Source organism: Phyllostomus discolor, chromosome 4 (assembly GCF_004126475.2).
Source record: "Phyllostomus discolor isolate MPI-MPIP mPhyDis1 chromosome 4, mPhyDis1.pri.v3, whole genome shotgun sequence".
Taxonomy (NCBI): Eukaryota; Metazoa; Chordata; class Mammalia; order Chiroptera; family Phyllostomidae; genus Phyllostomus; species Phyllostomus discolor.
Window position 1 is genome coordinate 14,578,451 of NC_040906.2, and position 24,319 is coordinate 14,602,769.

The 24,319-nt window shown below is 51.9% G+C and overlaps 1 protein-coding gene across 1 annotated transcript in view; it reads left to right on the plus strand.

The window, feature by feature from the left end:
- Window positions 1-9,902: 9,902 nt before the first annotated feature.
- Window positions 9,903-24,319, plus strand: part of CFAP65 (cilia and flagella associated protein 65) — a 36,155-nt gene continuing 21,738 nt past the window's right edge. The window contains exons 1-11 of the mRNA XM_028510297.2: window positions 9,903-10,029; window positions 11,057-11,275; window positions 13,368-13,552; window positions 19,151-19,253; window positions 19,746-19,912; window positions 20,111-20,310; window positions 20,622-20,767; window positions 21,287-21,509; window positions 21,841-22,106; window positions 22,513-22,713; window positions 22,911-23,270. Coding sequence (XP_028366098.1) covers window positions 11,204-11,275; window positions 13,368-13,552; window positions 19,151-19,253; window positions 19,746-19,912; window positions 20,111-20,310; window positions 20,622-20,767; window positions 21,287-21,509; window positions 21,841-22,106; window positions 22,513-22,713; window positions 22,911-23,270 — 1,923 coding nt within the window. The 5' untranslated portion in view covers window positions 9,903-10,029; window positions 11,057-11,203. The remainder of the gene's footprint in view (window positions 10,030-11,056; window positions 11,276-13,367; window positions 13,553-19,150; window positions 19,254-19,745; window positions 19,913-20,110; window positions 20,311-20,621; window positions 20,768-21,286; window positions 21,510-21,840; window positions 22,107-22,512; window positions 22,714-22,910; window positions 23,271-24,319) is intronic.

The window sequence follows — 24,319 nt, forward strand, 5'->3', positions numbered from 1 at the left end:
CCAGTCCAGGCACATGCCTGGGTTGCAGGCCACGGCCCCCAGCAACCGCACATTGATGTTTCTCTCTCTCTTTCTCCCTCCCTTCCTTCTCTAAAAATAAATAAATAAAATCTTTAAAAAATTTTTTAAATTACTTATGTTCACCTTAAAAAAAAAAACTGCTATCACTTCATAATGAAGATTCCCCATTGCCAGGCATTGTTCTAAGTGCTTCACATGTAGAACCCATTTAATTTTCATAAAGACCCCTGTGATATACACTATAATTATACCCTTTTCCAAATGAGAATGCAGAAGCACAGGAAGGTTGAGTCACTTGCCCAAGATTATGCAACACAAGCGACAGAAGCAGGATTTGAACCTATGCCTCTGGCTCCCGGGCCCACTGTTTTGTTTTTGTGCTAACTGAGGTAACATCGGTTAATAGCATTATATAACTTTCATAGCATTATCATTCAATGTCTACATACACTATAGTGTGCTCACCACCAAAAGTCTAGTTTCCATCTGTCACCACACATTGGACTCCCCGTTACCCATTTCTCCCTCCTCCCACCACCGTCAGACCCGCTTTTTATACCACAGTCTTTCCCTTGGTGAACTTGGAAGGTCTACTTAGCTCGGCAGGCCTGGACATGTGCTTTGTTGGAAGATCCAGAATGGACTCACCCCTCTGTGGCAGACTCACATGGACCAGGCTCACAGGAACCAGATGTCCCTGAATTTATTTTTGGTGACAACCATAAGAGGTCAAGGTCAAGGTACTCTTGTTCACTGATTTGCACATTCTCTCCCCTGCAGGCATTTCTAAGTGAGAGAGATCCTGTCCTAGAGAGTTGGTTGGCAGGGGGGTGATGGTGGTCACCCCCTCGTTTACTCTGCCCTGTGGACACAAAACCATTTGGCGTCTCCAGGCCTTTGTGTTCTAGTTGGGCCTCCACAGAGGGAAAAAAGTCCATTCTCTGACAGAGAAGACTGGAAAGGTTTAGAAAAACCTTTGTCTGGATTCAGCCCCTCTAAAGACCAACCTTTTCTGGGAATCCAGGACTCAGGTCTGAGAGATGGTGTGAGCAGGGAGACAAGGAGAAACAGCCTGAGAAGTCATCCTTTGCCTCTGCAGCGTGCTGGCCCTGATCCCTCCCTCCAGAGCCCAGCTGGCCCCACCCTCTGCACGATGTCATGACCCAGAGGAAAGTCAACCGTAGACCCTAGGCCCAAGCAGCTGCTGACCCAATGCCTGGCTCTCCCCTCGGGTGCATGCTCAGCCCCCAAGACTGCTGCACCCACAGCTGTAATCTTCACTCACTCATTCAGTCACTGTTTACTAGACATTCTGTGTCAGGCTCTGTGCCAGAGTGGGGGAAAGGGGCAGTCCCTGGCCTCAGTGAACTGGATGGTCAGGAGCAGCGGGGGAGATGGGTGTCCACACCATGTACTGTGTGGTGTGCTTCACACCCGTGTGTCTGAGCGCCAGGGGAGGCTGGGGACTAGGGAAACCTCCTGGAGATGAGGACGATGCAGGGAGGGCAAGGAGGTGTTCGAATGGCAGGTGTTCAGAGAGAGAGCAAGGAGGTGTCCAGGCCGAGGACACAGTAAATGCAAAGCCTTGGAGACCTGAGTGAGGCTGAGGGCTTGAAGGAACCACCGTCAGGGCAGCACCGGGAAGCTGTCCCGTGCATGTGGGTTTGGCCAAGCTGAGGTGGAGCGGTGGGCAGGAGTTTGACTAAACGGAGCCTTGTGCCCCATGCACTTGGACTTGACTCATGTATCCTGAGGGCCTGGTGAATGCCTGGAGGGTTTGAGGTCGGGGAAGCTTGCAACTATATTGTTCCAGAAAGCTCACCTGGCTGCAGTGTGGAGGACAGACCCGAGAAGGCAGCTATGGCAGGGGGAGTCCTTTTACTGGGTAAAGAAGTTCACCGACATCTGGACTGAAAGGTGGCTGTGGGGTCAGAAATAAGGTAGCAGACTGCAGACATTTTGGAGGGAAAATGACCGGGACTTGAGGTGTTTTTGGATGAGCAGTGAGAGTGAGGAAAGGGCCCAAGTCAACTTCAGGTTTTTAAGCCTGAGATCCAGCTCCCCAACGCCCAGCACCCTTGACCATGGCTATGAGGCCTCTGGAGCAGCCTGGGCAGACTGCCCTCAACACAAGGGCCATGGTACCCGGACCCTGCCTCGTCTGTGCAGAGGCCTCTCTTCAGGTACCTGTCCCCAGGGTGTCCTCCCGGCAGCCTCCTCTGGTGTTCGGACAGACCCAACCCCCCTGGGCGTGGCTCTTCCAAAGCCTCGTGTCCTGCACTCGCCCGTCTTCCCCCTCACAGCCTAAAGGTGCTGCCTGCCTACAGATGGTTTCTGACAGTGAGTGGCACTGTGCCGGGAAGGCTGAGTCCGTGCAACAGTCCTCTGGGAGACCGGGCCTGCTCCCGCACCCGCAGCCCCAGTGAGGAAACCGGAAGTAGGTGCCTCTGCACGTAAAAACAGCAAAACGCCCCCTGAGGAGGTCCAACTAGAAGAAGCTACTCTTCTGTCCTCTTCTGGAGAGACCCTCGAGCATGGGGCAGGCTGGGGTATGCAGCACCCCTGGATTTCCTGGCAAGGGTTGGGGGTGGCAGGTCCCCCCTCCCCATGCTCTCTGCCCCCTGGGTGGAACGCCCTTCCCGCAGCTCCCCCCGCCCCATCCCACACCCCAGCCTCGTTCTCAAAGCCTATTTGTTCTACCCCGACAAGCTCCGGCCAGCCCAGACCTGATAAGGCTGGGTTGGCTGATAGCAGCCCCACCCCTCATGCCCCAAACCACACCTAGGCTGCCTTGCACGCACAGGGAATGCCCCTCAGATGGGCATGGATGCGGGGTGCTTCCTGCCCAGGTTGGGGCCCAGAAGCCTTAACTTCTGGGCTGACCCTCCCTCAGTGCATTTAAAACCTCCTCTCGTCTGGCTGTGGAAGCGGGATAAAGGAATTATCACAGTTTAGAGATAAGTGAACCAGGTCTGCAAGAGAAAAAAGGACTTGCCTACATTTATTTATTCCACAATCAGGATCATCGATTGTGCTAAGTCTGCTATTTACAGTATCTTTTAAAATCTTAACAGCCTGAGAAATGAGGGTGTTCCTCATTCCTACTTTGCAGAAAGGTGAAGTCCAAAGGCCCAGAGAGGCGAAGTCACTTTCCCATGGTCACAGCGTAGCAGAGTCCAGATGCCCTGCAGCAGCAGCTGAGGGAGGTGGGAACTGAGGACTCTCCATCCCGGAAGAACGGGAGGAAGTCACTCTCAGCTTCAGCCTAGAAGATCCGATGGGGCTGGGGCAGCCAAGAACCTGCCCGGGAAAGTATGCTCTAGTGCTGTGAGAGGATCCCATTTTGATGGGAGTGAAAATGGTAAAACTATGTCCACAATTTTGCGACACTTCTCTCTCCTTGAATCTTGCCTGAGGCTACAAAAGGCCGTGTAGCTCCTTCCTGGTTCTACACTGAGATTGCCAAGCCAGAGCGACTACAGTTCGGTGTTCCCATCCACAGCCCAGTGAGTGCCCGGCTGAGAGCCAGCACACACGTCATCCAGGTGAGGGCACCACCTGGGACACCCAGCCCAGCGCAGCCTTCGGATGGCCATGGCCCTCCCTGGCCGACTTCTGGATGCACCTGCACGAGGCACAGCTGCCTGGCCAAGCCCTTTCTGAATTCCTGGCCCACAAATGCATAAGCAAAGTAAAACGATTGTTTGGAAACTTGAAGTTTGGAATAATTTCTTACAGAACAGTAGTAAACGGAACAGAGGGCAAAGAGAATGGGAACTGATGAAGGCATCTTCTGAGGGTTTCCAGGAGCCTTTAATACACTTTACACAAAAGCTTTTTAGAATGGAGCCTGCATGTGGTTGGAGGAGGTGCGAGGCCTCTCCATGGTCTAAAGGGGCAGCGTGAGGAGACGCACTGACTTGGGATGAACCGGGGGCAGACAGCGATGGAGACAAAGGGAAGGGCTGGATAAGCAAATCTCTTCACACTGAACTGGTTGAAAAAAATGTGTAAATGCTCTGCTGGCAGGATCTCTGATGCCAGCAAACTCTTGGAGGGATGAAGAGCCTTCTAGAAGGAAGGACGCTTACATATCTACGCTAGTGGCTAGGAAGAAATTATGCACAACCACGTGAAAGAAATGCTATTGGAGATCTTTAAAAATCCAACGTTACGTGTTGAAGAAAATAGCTGGACATTCCTGTGGACACTCGCTGGCCACATTTTCCCAGAGTGCCCATGCAAGAAGAAACTTGTAGGGCCTCCACCAAAGTCCACAGAAATGAACTAAAGCTCCCTGTTGCCCTAATGAACCCCAGGTGTGTTTGCATCTGGCATCTGCACACACCTCCAAATGCTCAGCTTAAGAAAGCCCTGAGGAAAGTGACCAGGCCGACAACAGGAAATGGGTGTGGCTCTGAGGAGGGGTTGGGACTGCAGGGGTCGAATGGTTAGCTCCAGGACAGGTTTCTTGGTTTTGAACTCATAATGCTAAAGAAGCACAACATGGGCACGATCACTCCAATAAAGAGGAGGAAATAGCAAGCTCACAGTGGAGACTCCTGGCAGACACCCTTTAGCCAAGTGATCCAAGTTAGCATCACCAGTAAGACGTACCGGTGTCCTGATATGATGCACTGAGGGGGGCACGTCGTCCCTCTGCTCTGTTTCTCAACAATGCACACGCTGCTCTACTACGAGAAGCAAACCCAGACTGAGGAAAAATTTACAAACTAATCGGCAGTACTCTTCAAAAGAGTCGAGGTCAAGAAAGACCAGGAAGTCTCAGGAAACTTCCAGGTAGGATCATCGACTGGGTACTGAGACATGAAAAGGACATTAGTAGACAAACTGGTCAAATCTAACTAAATTCTATGCTTTCATTACTATTATTGTTGCACGAAGGTTAATTTCTTTGTTTTGATCAATCATCTGTGGTCATGTCAGATGTTCACCTGAGGGGAGAAAGCTGGGTGAAGGGTTTGGGAGACTTCCTACACTATTTTTGTGACCTCTGTATATCTCACATTAACTCGCAATTTGAAAAGGTCTGAAAGGCAATCTCAAGGTCCAGTCGCAGGTGGTCTCCTTTCCCATGCGTGAAGTTCAAGCCAACTTCTGCACTCAAGGGTCCAGCTGCCCTGAGCTGGGGGCCATGACATGACTCCTTGACTCGACAGAGAGGATCCCACTAGAAATCAATGGGAAAGGACTTGAGGTATTAGACAGAATGGGAAATCACAGAATAATGGTGTTCTTCATTTATGCAGAGCATATAATAAGCCAGGCACTGTGCCAAGTTTTTTTAAAAGATTTTATTTATTTATTTTTAGAGAGGGAAGGGAGGGAGATAGAGAGAGAGAGAGAGAGACATCAATGTGCGGTTGCTGGGGGTCAAGGCCTGCAATCCAGGTATGTGGCCTGACTGGGAATCAAACCTGCCACACTTTGGTTCGCAGCCTGCGCTCAATCCACTGAGCTACGCCAGCCAGGGTTGTGCCAAGTTTTTAAAATATTTTTTATCTCATTTAAACCTCCCAACTTTTGAGCTGTTAAACTTTTCCCTGTTTACAGAAGAGGAGGCTTTTTTTTTTTTGAGGAGGCTTTTTTAATACAGAGAATTTTTTATTTGATTGTTAGAGAGAGAGGAAGGGGGAAAAAGAGAAAGGAAAATCGATCTGTCGTTCTGCTTATTTATGCATTCATTGATTGAGTCTTGTATGTGCCCGGAGCAGGGATTGAATCTGCAACCCTGTGTATTGGGAGGATGCTCTAACCAGCTGAGCTGTCTGGCCAGGCCTGAGGAGACTGGGTCTTGTAAAAGTGAAAGAACAAGATTGTACAGTTAAAAGCTGGTGTGGTTGGGATTCAAATCCAGGCTGCTTTACTCCAGAGCTTGTTCTTAATCACTGCCCTGCACTGTTTTCTCAGGGATGGCCCTCATTCAGTCCACACCTCGGGGTTTCTGGGTGGGGAGAAAAGAGATAGAAGGCTGGAGAAGTGGATGGCCTAGGATGGGCGCGCCCGCAGGAGCTGTCCGTGGTGCTGGCAAGAGAAGCTTGGAGCTAGAGGGCCAGCAGGAGAGGGTGGGGGGAAGACTGCTGGGAGAGCTTACACAGAGGAGCACTGCTCAGAATAGCAGGAAAGAGCCCTGAGACGTGGTGAGAGGTTACCCACCAACGTGGAGGAGACAGAGGGGGAAAGACTTCAAGTTTGGGCTTGAAATACATAACCGAGTCTACAGCAGCCGGTGAGGTAGGTTTTGTCCTTAGGTCTGGCTTGCAACTAAAACTATTCAGTATAGCTATAGTGATTATTGGAATCTCAAGATGCCTTGATACTAGTTGGTAAATAGTCACTGGCTGAGTCCTCCACTGCTGTGGCTGCTCTCCCAGCGGCCCCCCCCCCCAGCTCCCAGGCTCCCTCATGACCCAACAACTAAAGGGTTAAGGCCTGGTACAACGTGGGCTTCCAGAACACTGTTCTGATTCTAAGTCCTATTCTCATAGGTCATGATTATACCTTAGCAATTGTTAAGTATTTTGAATATTAGCCCTGTTTGTCCCCATTTTACAGATGAGGAAAGTGAGGTTCTGGAATGTATAACAATTTGCTTGAAATTGCTCGGTTACTAATAGCTAGAATATCAGGACCTGAACTCAGGTCTTCTGGGATCAAACCTCATGTCTTTTCCCTTTTCTCTCCCTACTGTTGGCCTGTGTGCCTGTCTGCCTTTTAGTGGGGACTATGAATAGAGGGAGGAAGTTATGGGGGGGTGGGGGTTGGCACAGTAGAATCAGAAAAGCCTATAGGGGTCCCCAGCAGAATGCATCCCTTCTCTTTGAATTATCTTGCCATATGGCTGTCTACCCCCAAATCCCTGCTAGTATTGTGCCATGGCAGCTGTTTCAGGCTGGAGATGCCATCAATCTCTCAATGCACGCCCCCATCCACCCCACTGCTCCAGGGGAACATGACACTGTGATGCAGAGAGAGCTCCATGCCTGCTCCTTGATCCAGCTCTGCACCACCCAGCGGCTCTCTTGGCTGCAGCCCTCTGTCATTCTCCACACCTCAGGCTGGGTTTGAAAAACGTGTTCCACTAATTTCAGAGATCAGGAGCTCCTGTGGGAGGATGCCCCTCCTCATCTCATTCTTGTAAATTAGTTACCCCTTGGACACAGACCTGTTTCAGAACCAGCACTCCAAAGGGAGTCAGAGTAGCAGAGGAAGGGAGGTAGGAGCTGGATTGGCTTGCCATCTGGACTCCAGGTTACTCTGGCATCTCCTTTTGTCTTTCTCCACCCTGCAGCAGCAAGGCAGCCTCCTTCTTGGAGAAACTAGAGGAGGATGTAGAGAGGAGAGAAACTTCTCACCTCTCCAGTGTGCAACAGAGAGGTTGGGAGGCGGTAGGGAGGGTACACAGGATGAGTGGTTTATTTATAGGGACCTCCCATCTAGTGAGTGACCTTTGTGAGAGTGTATGTGTGTGACTTTATTGTTTACGAGGTGTCAAGTACTTTGCACATGCCTGATTACTTGGTTCCTACACCAGCCTTCCAATAATTATCCCCAGGTAACTTGTGAGGAAAGTGAGGTTCAGAGAGGTCCTGTGACTTGTCCAAGGCCACACAGCCAGTAAGAAGCAGAGTCCAGATTAATCTCAGGTCTGCCTGATCTCCGAGCCACAGTCTTCTCTATTCCATGGTGGCTGGAGGCGGGGATAGGGAGTGGTAAGCGGTGTGGATGTGTGGTGGAAAAGCTCACACAGGATACTTCTGTGTGTGCTGAAGCCCAAATCACTGAGTGTGCTTTATCTTTATTACCCCATGCCCAGTTTCCAACCACAAGAATTGGAGTCCATCTCCTCCCCCCCTTCCTCCTTCTTCCCTTTCTCCTGCATCCTGGTCCTCATCAATTTCCTGCACCATCACTCGCCCTGTTCATAGCCTTGAACCAAACAGCACCACTCCCCATTGTCTTTCTTGGGTCCATGAAGAATGCAGTCACTAGGACTCAGCACCCATATCCTCCCATGAGTTCTGGGCTTCTGAAAAGGGGGACCTCTGAAGCAAATCTTGTTTCCTCTCCCTTCCTTGGGCTCTGCCCCTTGCCCTACTCCTTTCCATGCTGTTCACCTCTTGAGGCAAAGTCCAGTTCAGGCCTCTTTTTGCACCTAAGATATACCTTTGAAATATCAGAATAATCTTTTCCAGGCCCTGCAGGCACAACCTCCACATTAGAGCATAAGACCACAGAGCCCCTCATTGCTATCTTGTTCCCTATATGCCAATGCTATGTGCTGTGAATACTTATTATTTACTATCCTGAGCCCACCGATGTAGAAGAAGTATGTGACTCTCTGGTTTACTTTGTATCCGATCCCAGAGATTCCTCTACTTTGCTTTCTCCCTCCCCTTTCATGGAATGAAAGATTTCATGTAATCTCCTTACACCTCCTCCTTTGATTCTAATGTATAAAATAAGCTGCAAAACTGCCATTCTCTGGAGCATTTTCTCAGTCCATTGACGTTTTGCTTCCTGGCAGTTTGACTCAGATAAACTCACAAAAATTCTCCACAGGTTTGGATGTTTCTTATGTCGACACTGCTAAGAGTTTCTCACTGCCCCAAGTCCAGAATCCCCCAAGGTTGGGCAGCTCTGTGGAGAGGCACAAGGTCGCGTGACTTCTCGCATGAACTTTTCCTTCTCCATGTGGTTTTGTCACTGGGACTCCTGAGGCCACCACCAAGCCTTGCCCCCAGAGTCACTGCTCCCTATTTCTTTTTGACCTAAAAATGGAGAAACAGGTCACATAGGTCTAGCTGAATCAGTCCAATTGTTTCAAAAGAGCTGAGGGGAAAACACAAGTTTCATTGTAGAAACTACACACAGCACAGAAGTCATTATGCCTAAATGTCAGGTCTCAGCTTCTGAGAATAACATTGAAACCAGCGCAAAGCTCACTGAGTTCCACATTCCTTGATCCCAAGGAAACCCCAAACCTGACTGTGTTACGATAACTTCGTGGGGCCCCTGGCCTGCCCCCTCCCTCCAGGTCAGCCAGCCTCTGGCCGTGTGATCTCCAGGGCAACGCAGGCCACTTTGTCATCAAAGCCTATATTTTACCTCTCATAGGTAAACCCCATCTTTCCCAAAATGAGGATTTATTTTCTGGGTTTACCCCTAGACTCACTAAGTGTTCTCTCCTTACCATCCACCCCATCACCGTCCGGTGTAGCAAAATATTTTTATTCTCCATCAATGAGCTTTGGGATTTTTGCCTTTACCCACCAAAGGAGTCTTCACCAAATGACACCCTCCATCCGGATTAATAAGCAAAGGGCTTCCCCAAACCCAGAGTATGTATAGCAATGCCTTCTTTATGCATTAACCTTCAGATCCCTTCAAAGGAGTTCGGTTTGTGCTCACCAGGAAATAAGGACACATTCTCTCCAACAACAAAAGGAAACCATTTGCAAAGCAATGTGTAAATAAGACATACCAAGGGCTTTAAAATATAATTAACAATTGCAATCACAGAATGAAGGTCCGCTTGAGATTCTGACCCTCTGTCATCAACCGGTGTCGGAAAAGCACAGGAACGTTCCCCACTCAGGTGACGAGTCCACGGAATAGCCTCCCATGAATTTGGTCAACTGAAGTCATGATTGCAGGGACGTCCCAACTAAGGGGCTATACATATCACATGTTGCAACTGGTGGAAGCCCAGTTACTATTTGCAGGAAACGTGAGAAATTTTTTAAAGTGTGGGGAGTGATTCAAGTTGGGCGGCTTTTTCTCCCTCTATGAAACATGACCCATTCGGGCTGCCGTCGTTGCCCCGGGATACCAGGAGACGCCGCGTCCTGTGCGTCCTGTATCTGTGGAAACGACAGTACGGCAGTGGTGTGAGTTTCGAGCCTTGACCCCAGGGACCCAGGGACCCAGGGACGCAGGGACTCAGGGACGCAGGGACCCAGGGAGCGGCGCCGGTGGCCAGAAAAGGTATCTGCCCCGGGAGACCACCTCCTCCGGGAAGTAGTCAGGGGTCCCCTCCGTGTCCTTCAGAGAATCCCGTGGGACCGAGACTCGGGTGAGCTCAATCAGACTGGGGATTCCCGAAGAGAAAGGAGGAACAGCTCTAAGTAAATCTTGCCCCTTCGTTTTACCTGTTTCTTCCTCCCTTAACTCTACACGACGACCTGCCACTTTTTCCACTAGTCATGTCAGGCATTTTTAGATTGGAAGTTAGAAAATTTGGAAGCTTATAATACATTTTTAAAGTCCTGGAGGTGAGAAATGTGGGTTAAAAAAACAACCCCCCCCCCCACCCCTTGCCCAGTGTATTCACAAGGACCGCACGTGTGTCTTTTTGGAAGAGTAGTGCAGGCTAGTGTGGAGGTTATGGTTGTTAATGATAGTAACGTAGGTTGAGCGACGGCTTTTTCAAATCCCTCATTTCATTTGAGGTTCACATCGACTTTGTGAGATAGCATGACTCTCACTTTGCAGGTGAGCGGACTGAGGCTCGGGAATTTGGAGGAATCCTTGCCCACCTTACCTGAACCTGAGTAGATGCTGGAACCCAGTTCCCTTTGCTCCCTGACCAGGGCTCGCTCTCCTAAGCCCTAAGCCCTGGCCTGAGCCAGCTTCCTACCCCCATCCTCCCTCCTCTCTTGCTGGCCCGCACTGGGATGTTTCACATGTCGTTTGGAGACTTCTTCAGAGCCCTGAGTCAGGGCTGTCTCTAGAACCCCTGAAGTCACAGGCAGTCAAGATCAGGTCAGAACTACAATGCTGTCCAGTAGCAGAGAAGTAGTGGGACCCTCTTTCCTGTCTCCCCAGCTTGCATTTCTTTGATTCCATTTGAATGTTCGCTTTCTAACTGCAGGCAGGGGCCTTGTTTGCCTCTCTGGCCCAGGCTGGTTCCTCACATCTGTTGCCAGAGCCGGGACGCAGGCACTCCTCCGTGAGAACGAGTCTGCTCCATCGGCCTCTCTTGTTCATGTCCGTCCTGTCTCTCCTCTGGCAGGAACTCCTGGCTTAGCCAGAGTGCTCCCCATAGACTCCTGTCCTGGGCACCCTGAGGCTCATCCAGGCAGCCCCAAGCCCCTTCACCGGGACGAGGGACAGCAGGAACTAAGCCAGGACCTCTGGGTCATGCCTGAGTGCTAGCACAATGGCTGTCCCCACCATGACTGGTAGCAGTGCGACCACGAGTGCCTACAACTGCAGGAGCGCCAGTGCCCGCGTGAGTGCACGTCCAGGGCAGGTGGGACAGGGAGCAGCAGGGCCAGGGCCCGGGGAGGAGTGGCAGCGCGGAGGAATATGAAAGGGCCTGACCCTCCCGTCTGAACCCCAGCACTAGATCCTGCACAGATGGGCAGCAAGCTGGCTGGAGCGGTGGTAGCAGTGAGGGAACGGGGTGGGGGGTGCCCTCTAGGGGGATGTGAGTGGGAGGCTGGTCGAGTGGCCAGGAGTTCTCTTTACCCTCTTCTTGTCATGACCCCTAGGGCTCTGTGTTTGACCAATACATGGATGCCGATCACCCTTTTGCAGCTCTTAGGGTTCTCTCCGTGTGATGGCGCAGGAGCAGGGGTGGGGGCGGTGGCCTAAGGGTGTGACTGTGGGGTGGGGCTTTGTATTTGGTGCCTCCTGTGCCTGCTTGTGGATTCTTGCATCGCCTTAGATGTGATGGTGGTTGCACTTGACTTGCCTCCTTGTGAATCAGGGGTCGTCTCACTCCTCCCTCTGTGCCCTTCCGGGCCTGCTCGCCCTAAGGTTCACTCACTGCCCTTCCCTGCTCTGCTGGGCGCTGGCAGGAGATGGGAGGTGGAAGGAGGGGAGGCCAGAGGTATTCCTCTCTGATTTTGACAGTGTCTCCAGTAGGAGTTGCATCTTCCCGTGACTCCAGTCCCCACCAGACAGGCCTCTGGGCTCTGAGAACCTCACTCCCTCCTTTAACGTAGGTGTGGTTGCAGCTTCTTGATGTTGGTACCTTCAGGGTTACCTTATTTTTCGGCCCATAAGACACACCTAGGTTTTAGAGGAGAAAATAGGGAAAAAAAATTTTGAAGCAAAGGTTGTGGTAAAATATTTAATAACATAAATAATACAATATTTCACCAATGTAAATAAACAGGACTCAACAGCAGCATTAACAACCATTATTCCTCCCAAATTTGGGGCGGGGTGGAGGGCAGGGGAAGTGCATCTTATAGTCTGAAAAATACAGTACTTCACCATCCCCTGGTTGTGCATTGAAGTCCTTGTTTTAAATACCCAGAGTGGCTTCTGTTCCTGGTTGGACTTGACCGATGCCCCAGCCGGCATTTATGATAAATTACCCATGTCACCTTTTCCCCATGGGCGAAGCGGGAGAGAAAATGCTACCCCGGCATCTGACACTCTGTAAATATTGACGCCGAGAGCGTAGCCTCCAGGAGAGGAGGGATTTGTCCATCTCGTTCACTATTGTAGTCCTGCCACCTCGCCCTGTGTCTGGCTCCTAATAGGTAGTCGGCAAATATTTGTCGAACAGATGAATATATTCTTACACTATGTAACAATATAAAAGTAATCTTTGGTCAAAGATAAAATAAAAGAGCAATAGGTTGAGCTTTTGTACCAATGACTGCGGCAGGAAGAGGCACCCGGTTCATCCTCCTTCCACCTCGCATCCCTGGGGGTTTTCCATTCCCTTCCCCCCTCAAATAGGTAGAAGTTAGCCCACGAAGGGATTTTCCATTACATGAGGGAAGTGTTGGCACATGGCTGCTGTGGCACTATCGGGAGTGCTGCTTGGAGTGGCCCCAAAGGCAGGGCATGGGGTGGGGGCTGGTTGCAGGCACATTGACTCCTTCCTCTGCTCCGTCAGCCACCATGAAGGAGGAGAGGGAATGGTGGAGTATTCTCCTGGTCTGGGAAGGTGCCTGGGATGGACGGCTCCAGCTCAGAGAGGCTTCTGCAGGGGAGGGGAGGGTGGTGAGGAAGAGGGGAAAGCAGCATCTGAGAGGAGCGGTAGCTAAGGGGGCACTGAGGCACAGGCTAGGCTAGCGAAGACTCCTACGTGTGCCAGACTGAACTGCCAGACGGGGTGGCCCAGGGAAGGCGTCAGGGGCAGGGTCGCCAGGAATCTAGTTGAAAAACCATTTCAGTGGCCTTGGAGGAGGCAGGATCTGATCCCAGGGCCTGCCTGCCCCTCACCCCCTCTCACCAGACCATCCCCCAGGGCTGAGGTGTAATGCATTACTCTCTGGGGGTGGAGGGGTCTTTGCCTGTACTCGGGGTCTTTGAATCCTACCCCCGTTATCCGTCCTTCTTTCTCTCTGCCAACTGAACAGCCAACCACTCCCACGGATCCCCAGATGTGCTTCCCAAGGAAGCAGGACAGAATGAAGAAGAGGGTCATCTGGGGCATCGAGGTGGCTGAGGAGCTGCTGTGGAAAGGCTGGGAGCTAGGGAAGGAGGTCACCAAGAACCTGGCTCTGAAAAATCTGTCCTTCAAAATCCAGAAGATGAAGTACAGGTATGAGTATGGGGGACCAGAGAGCCCGCCCCTGAGCTCTCAAGCAGACACTAAAAAAAAAAAAAACTTTAAAAATGTCATAAATTCAGAAGAGTGTATGAAACGTGTGTGGTTTGAAGAATTACCAAAAGTGGAGTCCATGTGACCAGATCAAATAACGGAACAACAGTGTCCAAAGCTCTCCTCCCGTTACCTGTCTCTTCCCTATTGAAACACCTTCCCTACCCATAAAGGTAACCATTATCCTGATGTTCATGGTAATCATTTCCTTGCTTTTCTCAAATGGATTTACCACCTATGTTTGCATCCCTAAGTGATAAAGGTTAATTTTACCTTTTTATGAACTTGATACAAATGGAATAACATGGTATACTTTTTTAAAAGATTTTATTTATTTATTTTTAGAAAGGGGAAGAGAGGGAGAGAAACATCAATGTGTGGTTGCCTCTCCAGCGCCCCCTGCTGGGGACCTGGGCAGCAACCCAGGCATGTACCCTGACTGGGAATCAAACCAGCAACCCTTTGGTTTGCAGGCTGGCACTCAGTCCATTGAGACACACCAGCCAGGGCTAACATGGTATACTTCTTTAACACTTTTATTTTGCTCAGTTATGTTTGTAAGACCCATCCATGTGCAGCTATAATTCATCCTTTTCAGTGCAGTATAATATTCCAGTGCATGTTTGTACAGTATTACAATGTATTCATCCATTCTTCTGTTAAGGGACATTTGGATTTCCAGTTTGAGACTGTTATCGTCATTCATGTATACAATTCTGGTTGCACAAGTGCAGAGTTTCTCTAGGGTAGGTACATAACAATTGCTGTGACTTAGAACACGTACATTTGCTTTTTGTACACAAAGCCAAAGTATTTCCCAAAGTACTTGTATCATTTATAGTGTCACCAGCCACCTATGAGAGTTCTCATTCCTGTACATTCATTTTATTTTTTTAATATATTTTATTGATTATGCTATTACAGTTGTCCCATTCCCCCCTTCATTCCCCTCCCCCTTGCACACCCTTTCGCACCCACATTCCCCCCTTTAGTTCATGTCCATGTGTCATAAGTTCTTTAGCTTCTATATTTCCCATACTATTCTTGTGCTCCCCCTGTCTATTTTCTACCTACCATCTATGCTACTTATTCTCCGTAACTTTTCCCCCCTCTCTCCTCCTCCCACTCCCCTGTTGCTAACCCTCCATGTGATCTCCATTTCTGTAGTTCTGTTCCCGTTCTAGTTGTTTGCTTAGTTTGTTTTTGTGTTTGTTTTAGGTGTGGTTGTTAATAATTGTGAGTTTGCTGTCCCTTTACTATACATGTTTTTTATCTCCTTTTTCTTAGATAAATCCCTTTAACATTTCATATAATAGGAGCTTGGTGATGATGAACTCCTTTAACTTGACCTTATCTGGGAAGCACTTGATCTGCCCTTCCATTCTAAGTGATAGGTTTGATGGACAGAGTAATCTTGGATGTAGGTCCTTGCCTTTCATGATTTGGAATACTTCTTTCCAGCCCCTTCTTGCCTGCAAGGTCTCTTTTGAGAAATCAGCTGATAGTCTGATGGGAACTCCTTTGTAGGTTACTGACTCCTCATCTCTTGCTGCTTCTAGGATTTTCTCCTTCATTTTTACCTTGGCTAATGTAATTATGATGTGCCTTGGTGTGTTCCTTCTTGGGTCCAACTTCTTTGGGACTCTCTGAGCTTCCTGGACTTCCTGGAAGTCTATTTCCTTTGCCGGATTGGGGAAGTTGTCTTTTATTATCTGTTCAAATAACTTTTCCACTTCTTGCTCTTCCTCTTCCCCTTCTGGTACCCCTATAATTCAGATGTTGGAATGTTTAAAGTTGTCTTGGAGGTTCCTAAGCCTCTCCTCATTTTTTTGAATTCTTATTTCTTCATTCTTTTCTATTTGGTTGTTTCTTTCTTCCTTCTGGTCCACTCTGTTGTTCTGAGTCCCAGTTTCCTTCCCATCACTATTGGTTCCCTGTGCATTTTCCTTTATTTCACTTAGCATAGCCTTCATTTTTTTCATCTAATTTGCAACCAAATTCAACCAATTCTGTGAGCATCCTGATCACCAGTGCTTTGAACTGTGCATATGATAGGTTGGCTATCTCTTCGTTGCTTAGTTGTATTTTTTCTGGAATTTTGATCTGTTCTTCCATTTGGGCCATTTTTTTTGTTTTGTTTTGTCGCACCTGTTACGTGTGAGGGGGTGGAGCCTTAGGTGTTCACCAGGGCAGGGCAACCCAGTCGCTGGGTTGTGATGCTGTATGTGAGGGCGGGGTCTAAGAGGGAACAATGGCACCCACTCTGCTCTCTGTCGGATTTCAGTCCTTTCCACGCTTCCACCAAGCAAACTGGGCCTTTCTGGTGCTGATTCCAGTGTGTGTGTGTTGGCGGGGGGGCTTGTGTACGTTCCAGGACCCTGTGGGTCTCTCCAACTAACTCTCCCATGAGGCTGGGAGTCTCTCCCTGATCCACAACCCCCCACAGGTGTTTTCAATCTGTGATCCGAGGCCTTATTTCCTGGCGCTGGGACCCTGGGCTGCAAGGTCTGTCTCACTCCCCAGTTTTACCTGGTTCATCTGCGCACGAATGTGGGACCACCCAGTCAGCCAGCCGCCTGGTATGCAGTGCCCCGCTTCACAATTGCTGCCTCGCTGGGTCTGCCCGTTGCCACCCTGCACCCGGGGTCTGCCAGCCGCCGCCTGCTCGCCCAGGGTCCGCCTGCTGCCGTCTTGTGCGCCCGGGGTGCCTTGAGCAACTGGTGCCACCGCTCCCAGAGCCACGACCCCTCTCCGCCCGGCCGTCTGACTCTGCCTCACCTTACGGTCTGGGTGAATGTGTTCATTTTAACTCCTTGGTTGTCTGACTTCCATACGGTTCAATTTCCTGTCAGTTCTGGTTGTTATTTTGTTTCTAAATTGTTGTTGTCCTTATTTTGGTTGTGCAAGGAGGCACAGCGTATCCACCTACACCTCCGTCTTGGCCAGCAGTCATTCCTGCACATTTTTATCAACAATTGCTGTTGTCAGGAAAACACCTTTTTTTTTTTGGCTAATAATGATAACTTGTTGCAGTTTTAAACTTGCATTTCCCAGATTCCTAATGCAGTTGAGTGTCGGCATTATTGTGTTATTGGCCATTCCATTGGTGAAATTCCCGGTTCAGTCTGTGCCCGTTTTTCTGGTAGATCGTTTTTTTCCAGAGAGTAGTTTCCATCATGGGTAATAAGCCTCTGTCCGTTTCGTGCTGTGAATATCTTCTCCCACCTGGTGGCTGGTCCTCTCCTCTCCTTGTCATGCCTTTTGAAGAGCAGAAGTTCTTAATTTCAAGCAAATCAAATGTATCTTTTTCTTTTGTGGTTGATGCTTTGGATGCTTTTTTTGTGTTCTCTTTAAGAAGCCCCATGTAGGTCAGGAAGGTATCCCCTGTAGCCACCCTCTAAGGGCCTTCTGGGTTTTCCTTTTAGCGTTGTCTTCTATCTTCGTGGGATTGGTTTCTTTAATGGTTTGAAGTCAGGATCCATTTGTTGAAAGGATCAAACTTTCCCTCACGATGCCCCCACCACTGATGCATGTCAGATGTCCCTGTATGAAGAATGGGTCATTTCTGAGCTGTCTGTTTTGTTCCCTTGGTCCACTTGTCTCTCCCTGGGCCAGTAGCATCCTGAATTGATTGTGTCCTGATATCTGGTAGTGTTGGTCCTGCAGCTTCAGTCTCATTCAAGGTTGCCTTGGCTGTTTGTGGCCATTCGAACTTTCACATACATTTTCAAATCAGCTTATCACAGCTACACAGAAAAAAACTTTTGAGATGCTGGTTGGGATTTAATTGGACCTATGGATCAGCTCAGGGAGAAGCGGATTACCCATGGAGTCTTTTCAATCATGAACATGGTGTATCTTTACATTCGTTTAGGTCTTCTTTTATTCTTTCGAAAAAGCGTGACACTTTCTCCACAGACAGCTCACAGATCTTTAGCTGGTTTATTCCTAAGTCTTTTATAGTTTTGATGATGTTGTATATGATACCTTTGGAAGTTGTTTCATTTTCTGCTTGTTCCCACTATTTCAGAAAGTCATTTTAAAAAGTAGGAATGTTTTGGGCATAACCTTGTGACATCTAGCAACTTTGGTATCCTCGTGTTAATTCTAATAATCTATTTGTTACTTCTTTTTTTCCACGGACACATTCACATTTTATGTGGACATGACACCTCTTTCCTTCCTTTCCGGTCCCTGTGCATACTCTGTCTTTGCCGTTCCTCGCTGCACTATCGGACAGGGAAGGGCTGAGCAGAAGTGGCCTGAGAAGGCGGCATGTCTGTGATCTTGAAGTGAAAGACCCCGTTGTTTTCATGTGGATTCGGGTGTTTCTGCAGTCTTTTCCCCAGGACTTGACTAGGTTAAGGAAGTTCCCTTCTATTCCTAGGTTGCTGAGGATTTTCCTTGTAATCATAGGTGGCTTTATTTCATTTTTTGAAAATTTAGATAATTATTTGATTTTTTCTATTAATTTGTTAATATGGTAGATGACATTGATTTTCTATGTCAAACCAACTGTGTATCCCTAGAATAAGCCCAATGTGATCAGGATTGCATATTTCTATACATTGCTAAGGTCTAATATTTTGCTGCTAACATTTTGTTCATGGGTGATATTGGTCTGTAATTTTCCGTTCTTCTCCTGCCTTGGTCAGGTTATAATAGGTTCATGGAATATGGAGGGGAGTGTTTTCTTATCTTATATTATCAGGAAGATAAGGCTGGAATTATTTTTTACCAAATGCTGAATATGACTTGCTGTGAAGCCATCTAGCCTAATATTTTCTTTTAAAAAAAAGATTTTATTTATTTTTAGAGAGAGAGGGGAAAGGAGGGAGAGAAACGTGGAGATGTGAGAGATACAACAATTGGTTGCGTCTCACGTACTCGCTACTGGGGACCTGGCCTGCAACCCAGGCATGTGCCCTGACTGGGAATTGAACCAGCCACCTTTTGTTTTCACGGGCTGACACTCAATCCGCTGAGCCACACCAGCCAGGGCCAGCATTTTCTTTATGGGACGATTTTGACTACTTATACAACTTCTTTGATGATTTTAGTGAGGGTGACCAAAAAGTTCATTGTATAATTCTTGAGTCAGTTTTGTTAAGTTACGCTTGCCTACAAATGCAAACACATCCTAAACTGTAACATTTGTTAGTGTAGCGTTGTCGCCAGTGTCATCTTACGAACATTCTTATCCGCTGCGGCATCTACACCTGGGGCCCCCGGGACTCAACAGCTCTATCAGGGCGTCTGTTTGGAAAGGCGTCCCGGGTACCGCTGCTGCCACCTTGGTTTCCCCCACGGATTTGGTTAGATCAGGGCGGCCCTCCCATCCCTGTCCCCGTGACCACCGTGGGCATCGGACATGCAGGTGCCGCCCCCTTGCTCCTGTCTCTTTTCGGTTGGTTTCCCCCTGTAGGGTCTCAAGGACTCGAGCCCGCTCAGCTTTCCAGGGTATTCCCTGCGCTCTCTGCCCCGTCCAGTTTCTGAGCCCTGACCCTGCAGCGCTCGCCTTCCGGTTCTTTCCTGCAGGCCCCCCAAGACCAAGTTCTTCTTCACGGTCATCCCTCAGCCCATCCTCCTGAGCCCAGGCATAACCCTCACGCTCCCCATCGTCTTCCGGCCCCTGGAGGAGGTATGGCCACCGTGATGAGCAGAGGGCAGTGAGGGACACATGCACAGTGACCTTGGAACTGACAGAGCCACAAGGAGCCCTGCCCCCACCATGCACACATCCCACCAACTGTAGCCAAGTCCGGGTTGGGAAGCGCGGGAGAGGCTCAGACCTGCACTCATTAGACAGGCAGGGTTTGCGGTTGGATGTTCGCTGTGCCACTCACCAGTCATCAGAAAGCCCTGGGTTCCTTGGTCTCTTCCTGCTCTCAAAACGTTCCCGCTACATACTTTGCTCCCCACAGAAGAGACCCCCTGTCTCTGTGACGGAGACAGTGGTAGAGCACAGAGTACCAGCCCCCTCCCCGGAGACTGAGATAGAGGGCCACTGGGCCCTCCCCACAGTGGTCCTGTTGCGGGAGTGGCCGAGGGCTGGAGCGGGAGGTGCTGTCCCTGAGTACTGCCCAGGGCCCACCAATCAGGGGCTGCCTCTGCTGCCCACCCCATGATGCAGAAGGAGTACGAGGACCAGCTGTGGTTTGAGAAAGCGGAGGGAATGTTCTGTGTGGACCTGAGGGCCACCCTGCCTCGCCACCATCTGAGCTGCCCACCATCCCTGCAGTTGCCCCTGTGTGCCGTGGGGGACATGGCCGAGGCCTGGTTCTGCCTGGACAACGTCGGGTGAGGGGAGCGGCTGGGGCGCAGAGATGGGAGGAGCGAGAACTGCGATGGGCCCCCCCCCAGAAGAGAGACCTCGGTTTCTGGCAGGGAGAGGGGGAGGGGGAGTAAAGAGCACCGCCAGGCCCAGTGTCTCCGCCTTTCTAGAGCAGGGCAGTGATCAGTGTGAGCCCGGGGGCTCTGACTTGCTCCGCCCTCCAGGGACCTGGCCACCTTCTTCACCTGGGAGTTCTCCAGCCCGTTCCAGATGCTGCCCACCGAGGGGCTGCTGGAGCCAGGTCAGGCTTGCCGGGTCAAGGTGACCTTTCAGCCCCTTATGGCTGTCATCTACGAAGTCCAGGCCACGTGCTGGTATGGGGAAGGCAGCAAGCAGAAGAGCAGCATCCAGCTGCAGGCTACAGGTGAGGCTCAGCTCTCACCTGGCCCTGAGCCCACCTGCTGCACCTTTCTGGCTCTTAAAGGCTCAGTGTACCCCCGACCCCATCTTCTGCCCTGGCCTTCCCCCCGTGGGACTTCCACCAGCTTCCGGCCTCCCCCACCCGCCCTGCAGCTCTGCCTTTTCTTTGCCTCCCTTGGTGTGGTGGGCCAGTGTTTCCTGCGGCGGGGGGGGGGGGGGACAACACCTACAATCTTCGAGGGGCTGTTCAGCTAGGGCTCTAGAGGCCCTGGTGGGTTTTTCCCCCAGAGCCCCCTCCCGCCCTCTCCACCACAGGCAAATGCGCCCAGCTGCTGGTGAGCATAAAGCATAAGCAACCGGAGGACCAGGATGTGGAGGGCTTCCAGCGAGTGCTGCACTTCGGCACTGTGGCTGTGGGCTGCATCGCCGAGAGGCACATCAGACTGTACAACCCATCGGTGGTACGCGGCCTGCACATGCGGAGGCTGGGGGCAGCACTCGGGATGGTGCCACGGGGTGCTCCCGAATCCCGCCCCCACACAGAAGGCCCCCCTTTCTCTCCACACCTCTGGCGCCAAACCGCACATAACTCCTGCCTGTCACTCGGACACATATGTGTCAACACATGTCCCCCTCTCTTCTCAGTTTAGATGGGGGTGGCTGGGCTAGGGTATTTCCGGTTCTCCAGACCAGTCCCAAGAGCAGCCCCGGGGCGGTCCAGACCCCAGAACCACAGCGAGCCTTTCTGGTCCCTTGGGTGGGGGGAAGGCACCCCTCTGGTCAGCCCCACGGCCCCGTACAGGACCCAGGGCTCCGCCCCTTCCTTGCTCCCAGTGTGGGCAGCATCGCCCGTGGCCCGCGCTGACGAGTGAGGCACAGGCTAGACGCCAGCCACCCTCACCCCCTCGCTGGGCCCCTTGGTGATGACAGACTGCCCCACCCTGCGACCTGACCCCTCCTGTCCACACGTGGCCCCACAGGTGAGTGCCCCCTTCAGGATCGAAGTGGCCCCGGACACACTGACCAAAGACCAGGCCTTCTCATGCCCTACGACCTGTGGCATCGTGCCCCCAGGAGAGAAGAGATGCGTGTCTGTGTTTTTCCATCCCAAGACCTTGGACGTCAGAACGATGGACTACTTGTCTGTTCTGCCCTCTGGCTGTGCCTCCCAAACTGTGATCAAAGTCGTTGGTTTCTGTGGAGGTACTGACAGCCCCAGGACGCTGCACTCCTGTGGGGACCGGAATGGCCCTCGCTGAACACTGGGAAATGCTCCCAGCCCTTCAGCCTCGGTGTCTGCTGCCCCCTGGTGGGCTCAGTGAGCACACCCAGAGATCCTGTGCCTGCCCCCTGGTGACCTGGAGGTCTGCTCAAGCTACTGGGACACCCATCCTTCCCAGCCCTGTCTTCCGTCTCTGGGAAGCACCCTCTTCCATCAGCGGGGTCCCTTCTGAGACGCCCTCGGGGAGGCCGACACACCAGCCCCGCCCAGGTGGCGGGACCTGCTCACAGGGCCCCCATCTCCCATGCCCAGGTCCTGAAGTGTCCCTGCAGCACTACTGCGTCAATTTCGGCCGGGTCGACCTCGGAGAGCGCTCAGAGCAGTCCCTGCGGATTGAGAACAGATCGGACTGCGTGGCCCACTTCCAGTTTGCCATCGACTGCCAGGAGAGCGCCTTCAGCATCAGACCCACCTTTGGCACCCTGGTGGGCAGGGCCTGCCTGACCCTGCTCTGTGCCTTCCGGCCCACTCACCCCACCATCTACTTCCGGCGGGTGGCCTGTCTCATCCACCACCAGGTGAGCGGTGAGGGCGTGGCCAAGGTGGGGCTTCCCTGGGAGGGGAGGGGCCAGACTGAGGCCCAGGGATAAAGACCATGATTGGTGCTCACCTCTGTGTCCTGGAGCTTCCGGGGCTGTCTGACTGGATCACCTCCTCCAGGGCACCAGCCTGGTTTTTGGAGTCACGGCACGGCCAGAGGCACATGCAGTTTACTCTGAGCCGGGTGAGGGTGCCACTTGGCCCTGCTGCTCCCGGCCAGAGAGAGGGGTGACTGGGCCTCACTCTGCTGAGGGCTGTGTAGTGAGCACCCTGACCCAGCCCCTGGGCAAGCCCGTTCAGACTGTGCCCTGACCACCTGGCGTCTGGCCACAGTGGTGAGCGGAAGCTGAACTCTAGCCTCACTCACTCGGACAAATGTCGCAGGACCCCCTGTTCCTGGACCTGATCGGGACCTGCCACTCGGACAGCACCAAGCCGGCCATCCTGAGGCCTCAGCACGTCGCCTGGTACCGCACACACCTGGTGCGGGGCCTGACGCTCTACCCACCTGACATCCTGGGCCTCATGCTGAACGACAAGAAGCTGGAGCGGGATAAGAACGGGGCCCTCATGATCCCCACGGAGGTTCGAGGTCCCCACTGGGCCCCGGGGGCCAGGCTCCCCTCCCCCAGCAGTTCTCAGGCAGCCTTGTGCCCCCAGGGTGCGGTGGGGGTGACCCATGTGGGTGGCTCTTGTGGCTTTTTCTGGAAGGAAACGTGCAGATGAGGGACATGCAGGAGGAACGGCAGCCGGGCCCCTGCCCACCCATCTGTCCCCACCAGGACCTGGAGAACACGCCGGCCCTGCAGTACTCCCTCATCCCCCCCACGACCGAGTACTTCTTCGACGGCACCAGGGACTTGGCCATCTTCGCCCCGCCTGTCAGCATGGAACCTTTCGAGGTGGATTTTGGTGCCTGCCTTGGACCGGAGGATCCCAACCCGGTTCCGCTGTGCCTGATGAACCACACCAAGGGCAAGATCACTGTGGTGTGGACACACCGGTCTGACTGCCCCTTCTGGGTGACCCCAGAAACCTGCGATGTGCCCCCACTCAAGTCCACGGCCATGCGCCTGCACTTCAAGCCGCCTCACCCAAACTGCCTCTACATGGTAGAGCTCGAAGCCTTCGCTGTCTACAAGGTGCGTGCAGGCAGACAGGTCAGGGACGGTGGGCTCTCTGCCGGAATGGTGGGGTGGGCTGAGAGGGGGTGACAGAGGGGTGCTGTAGGACCTGTCCACTCTGTGCCAGGCTCTTCTCCTTGTCATCTTGGCTGGACAGTGGCCTCACTGGTTTGTCTTCTCCCAGGCTCAGGGCCTGCCTTGGCTGAGTGGCTTCTTGGCCACTGTGATTATGTCTCATTCACGTGCGGCCTCGTACCCCCTCCAGAGGGAGAACTCCGCTGGGGTCAAGGCCTTGGGGAAAGTTGGGTGTACGAGGAGTAGCTCCCTGGGCTCCTGGCATCTCTTCCTGCCCTCGAAGTGGGTGTTACGCAGGTCATTAGGTGTGGGGGGGGGGGGGAGCTTCTAGCACAGCTTCCCTCGGCCAGGAACCTGGGAGCACAGGCTGACCCCAGCCCAGGGAGGTCACAAACGCACGTCACCCCCCCTGCTCTCCAGGCGGTCCTGCCCTTTCCCTCCCTGCTCAGCTCTGCGCCCCCCCCCCAACCCCCCGGCTGCTCTCTCCCAGAGGCCTGGCTGGGTGCCGGGAGAAGAGTCGAGCAGTGGGGTCAAGGTTAGAGTCCCTTTCCAGCCACGTGACCTTGGGCGAGTCCCTCAATGTCTCCGAGCCCTGGGCTTTTCATCTGTAAACCTGGGGTCATCCCCAAACGTTCGAGAAGGCTTTCCAGAGCTGAGTCTTGAACCGCCTCCGTTCTGATACCTCGGCAGTGAAGCGTGGAGGTCTGTGGGAATGAGGCTGCGGACGCCTGCCTGGGCCGGGGCTGAGCCCCTCCGGTTTTCGGGCCAGGGGCCTAGCCCTGCGCTGTCTGATATACAGCAGCCGCCAGGCCCAGGCGGCCACCGAGCACGGGGAACGCGGCCAGTCCACGTTGAGATGTGCTGTTTAGGCGGGAGATGCTCTGGATTTTGAAGACTTAGCACGAAAAGAATGCAAAATGTCTCGCAGATCACTTATATATCAATTACATGTGGAAATGAGATTTTAGATTTATTGGGTTAAATAAAACATA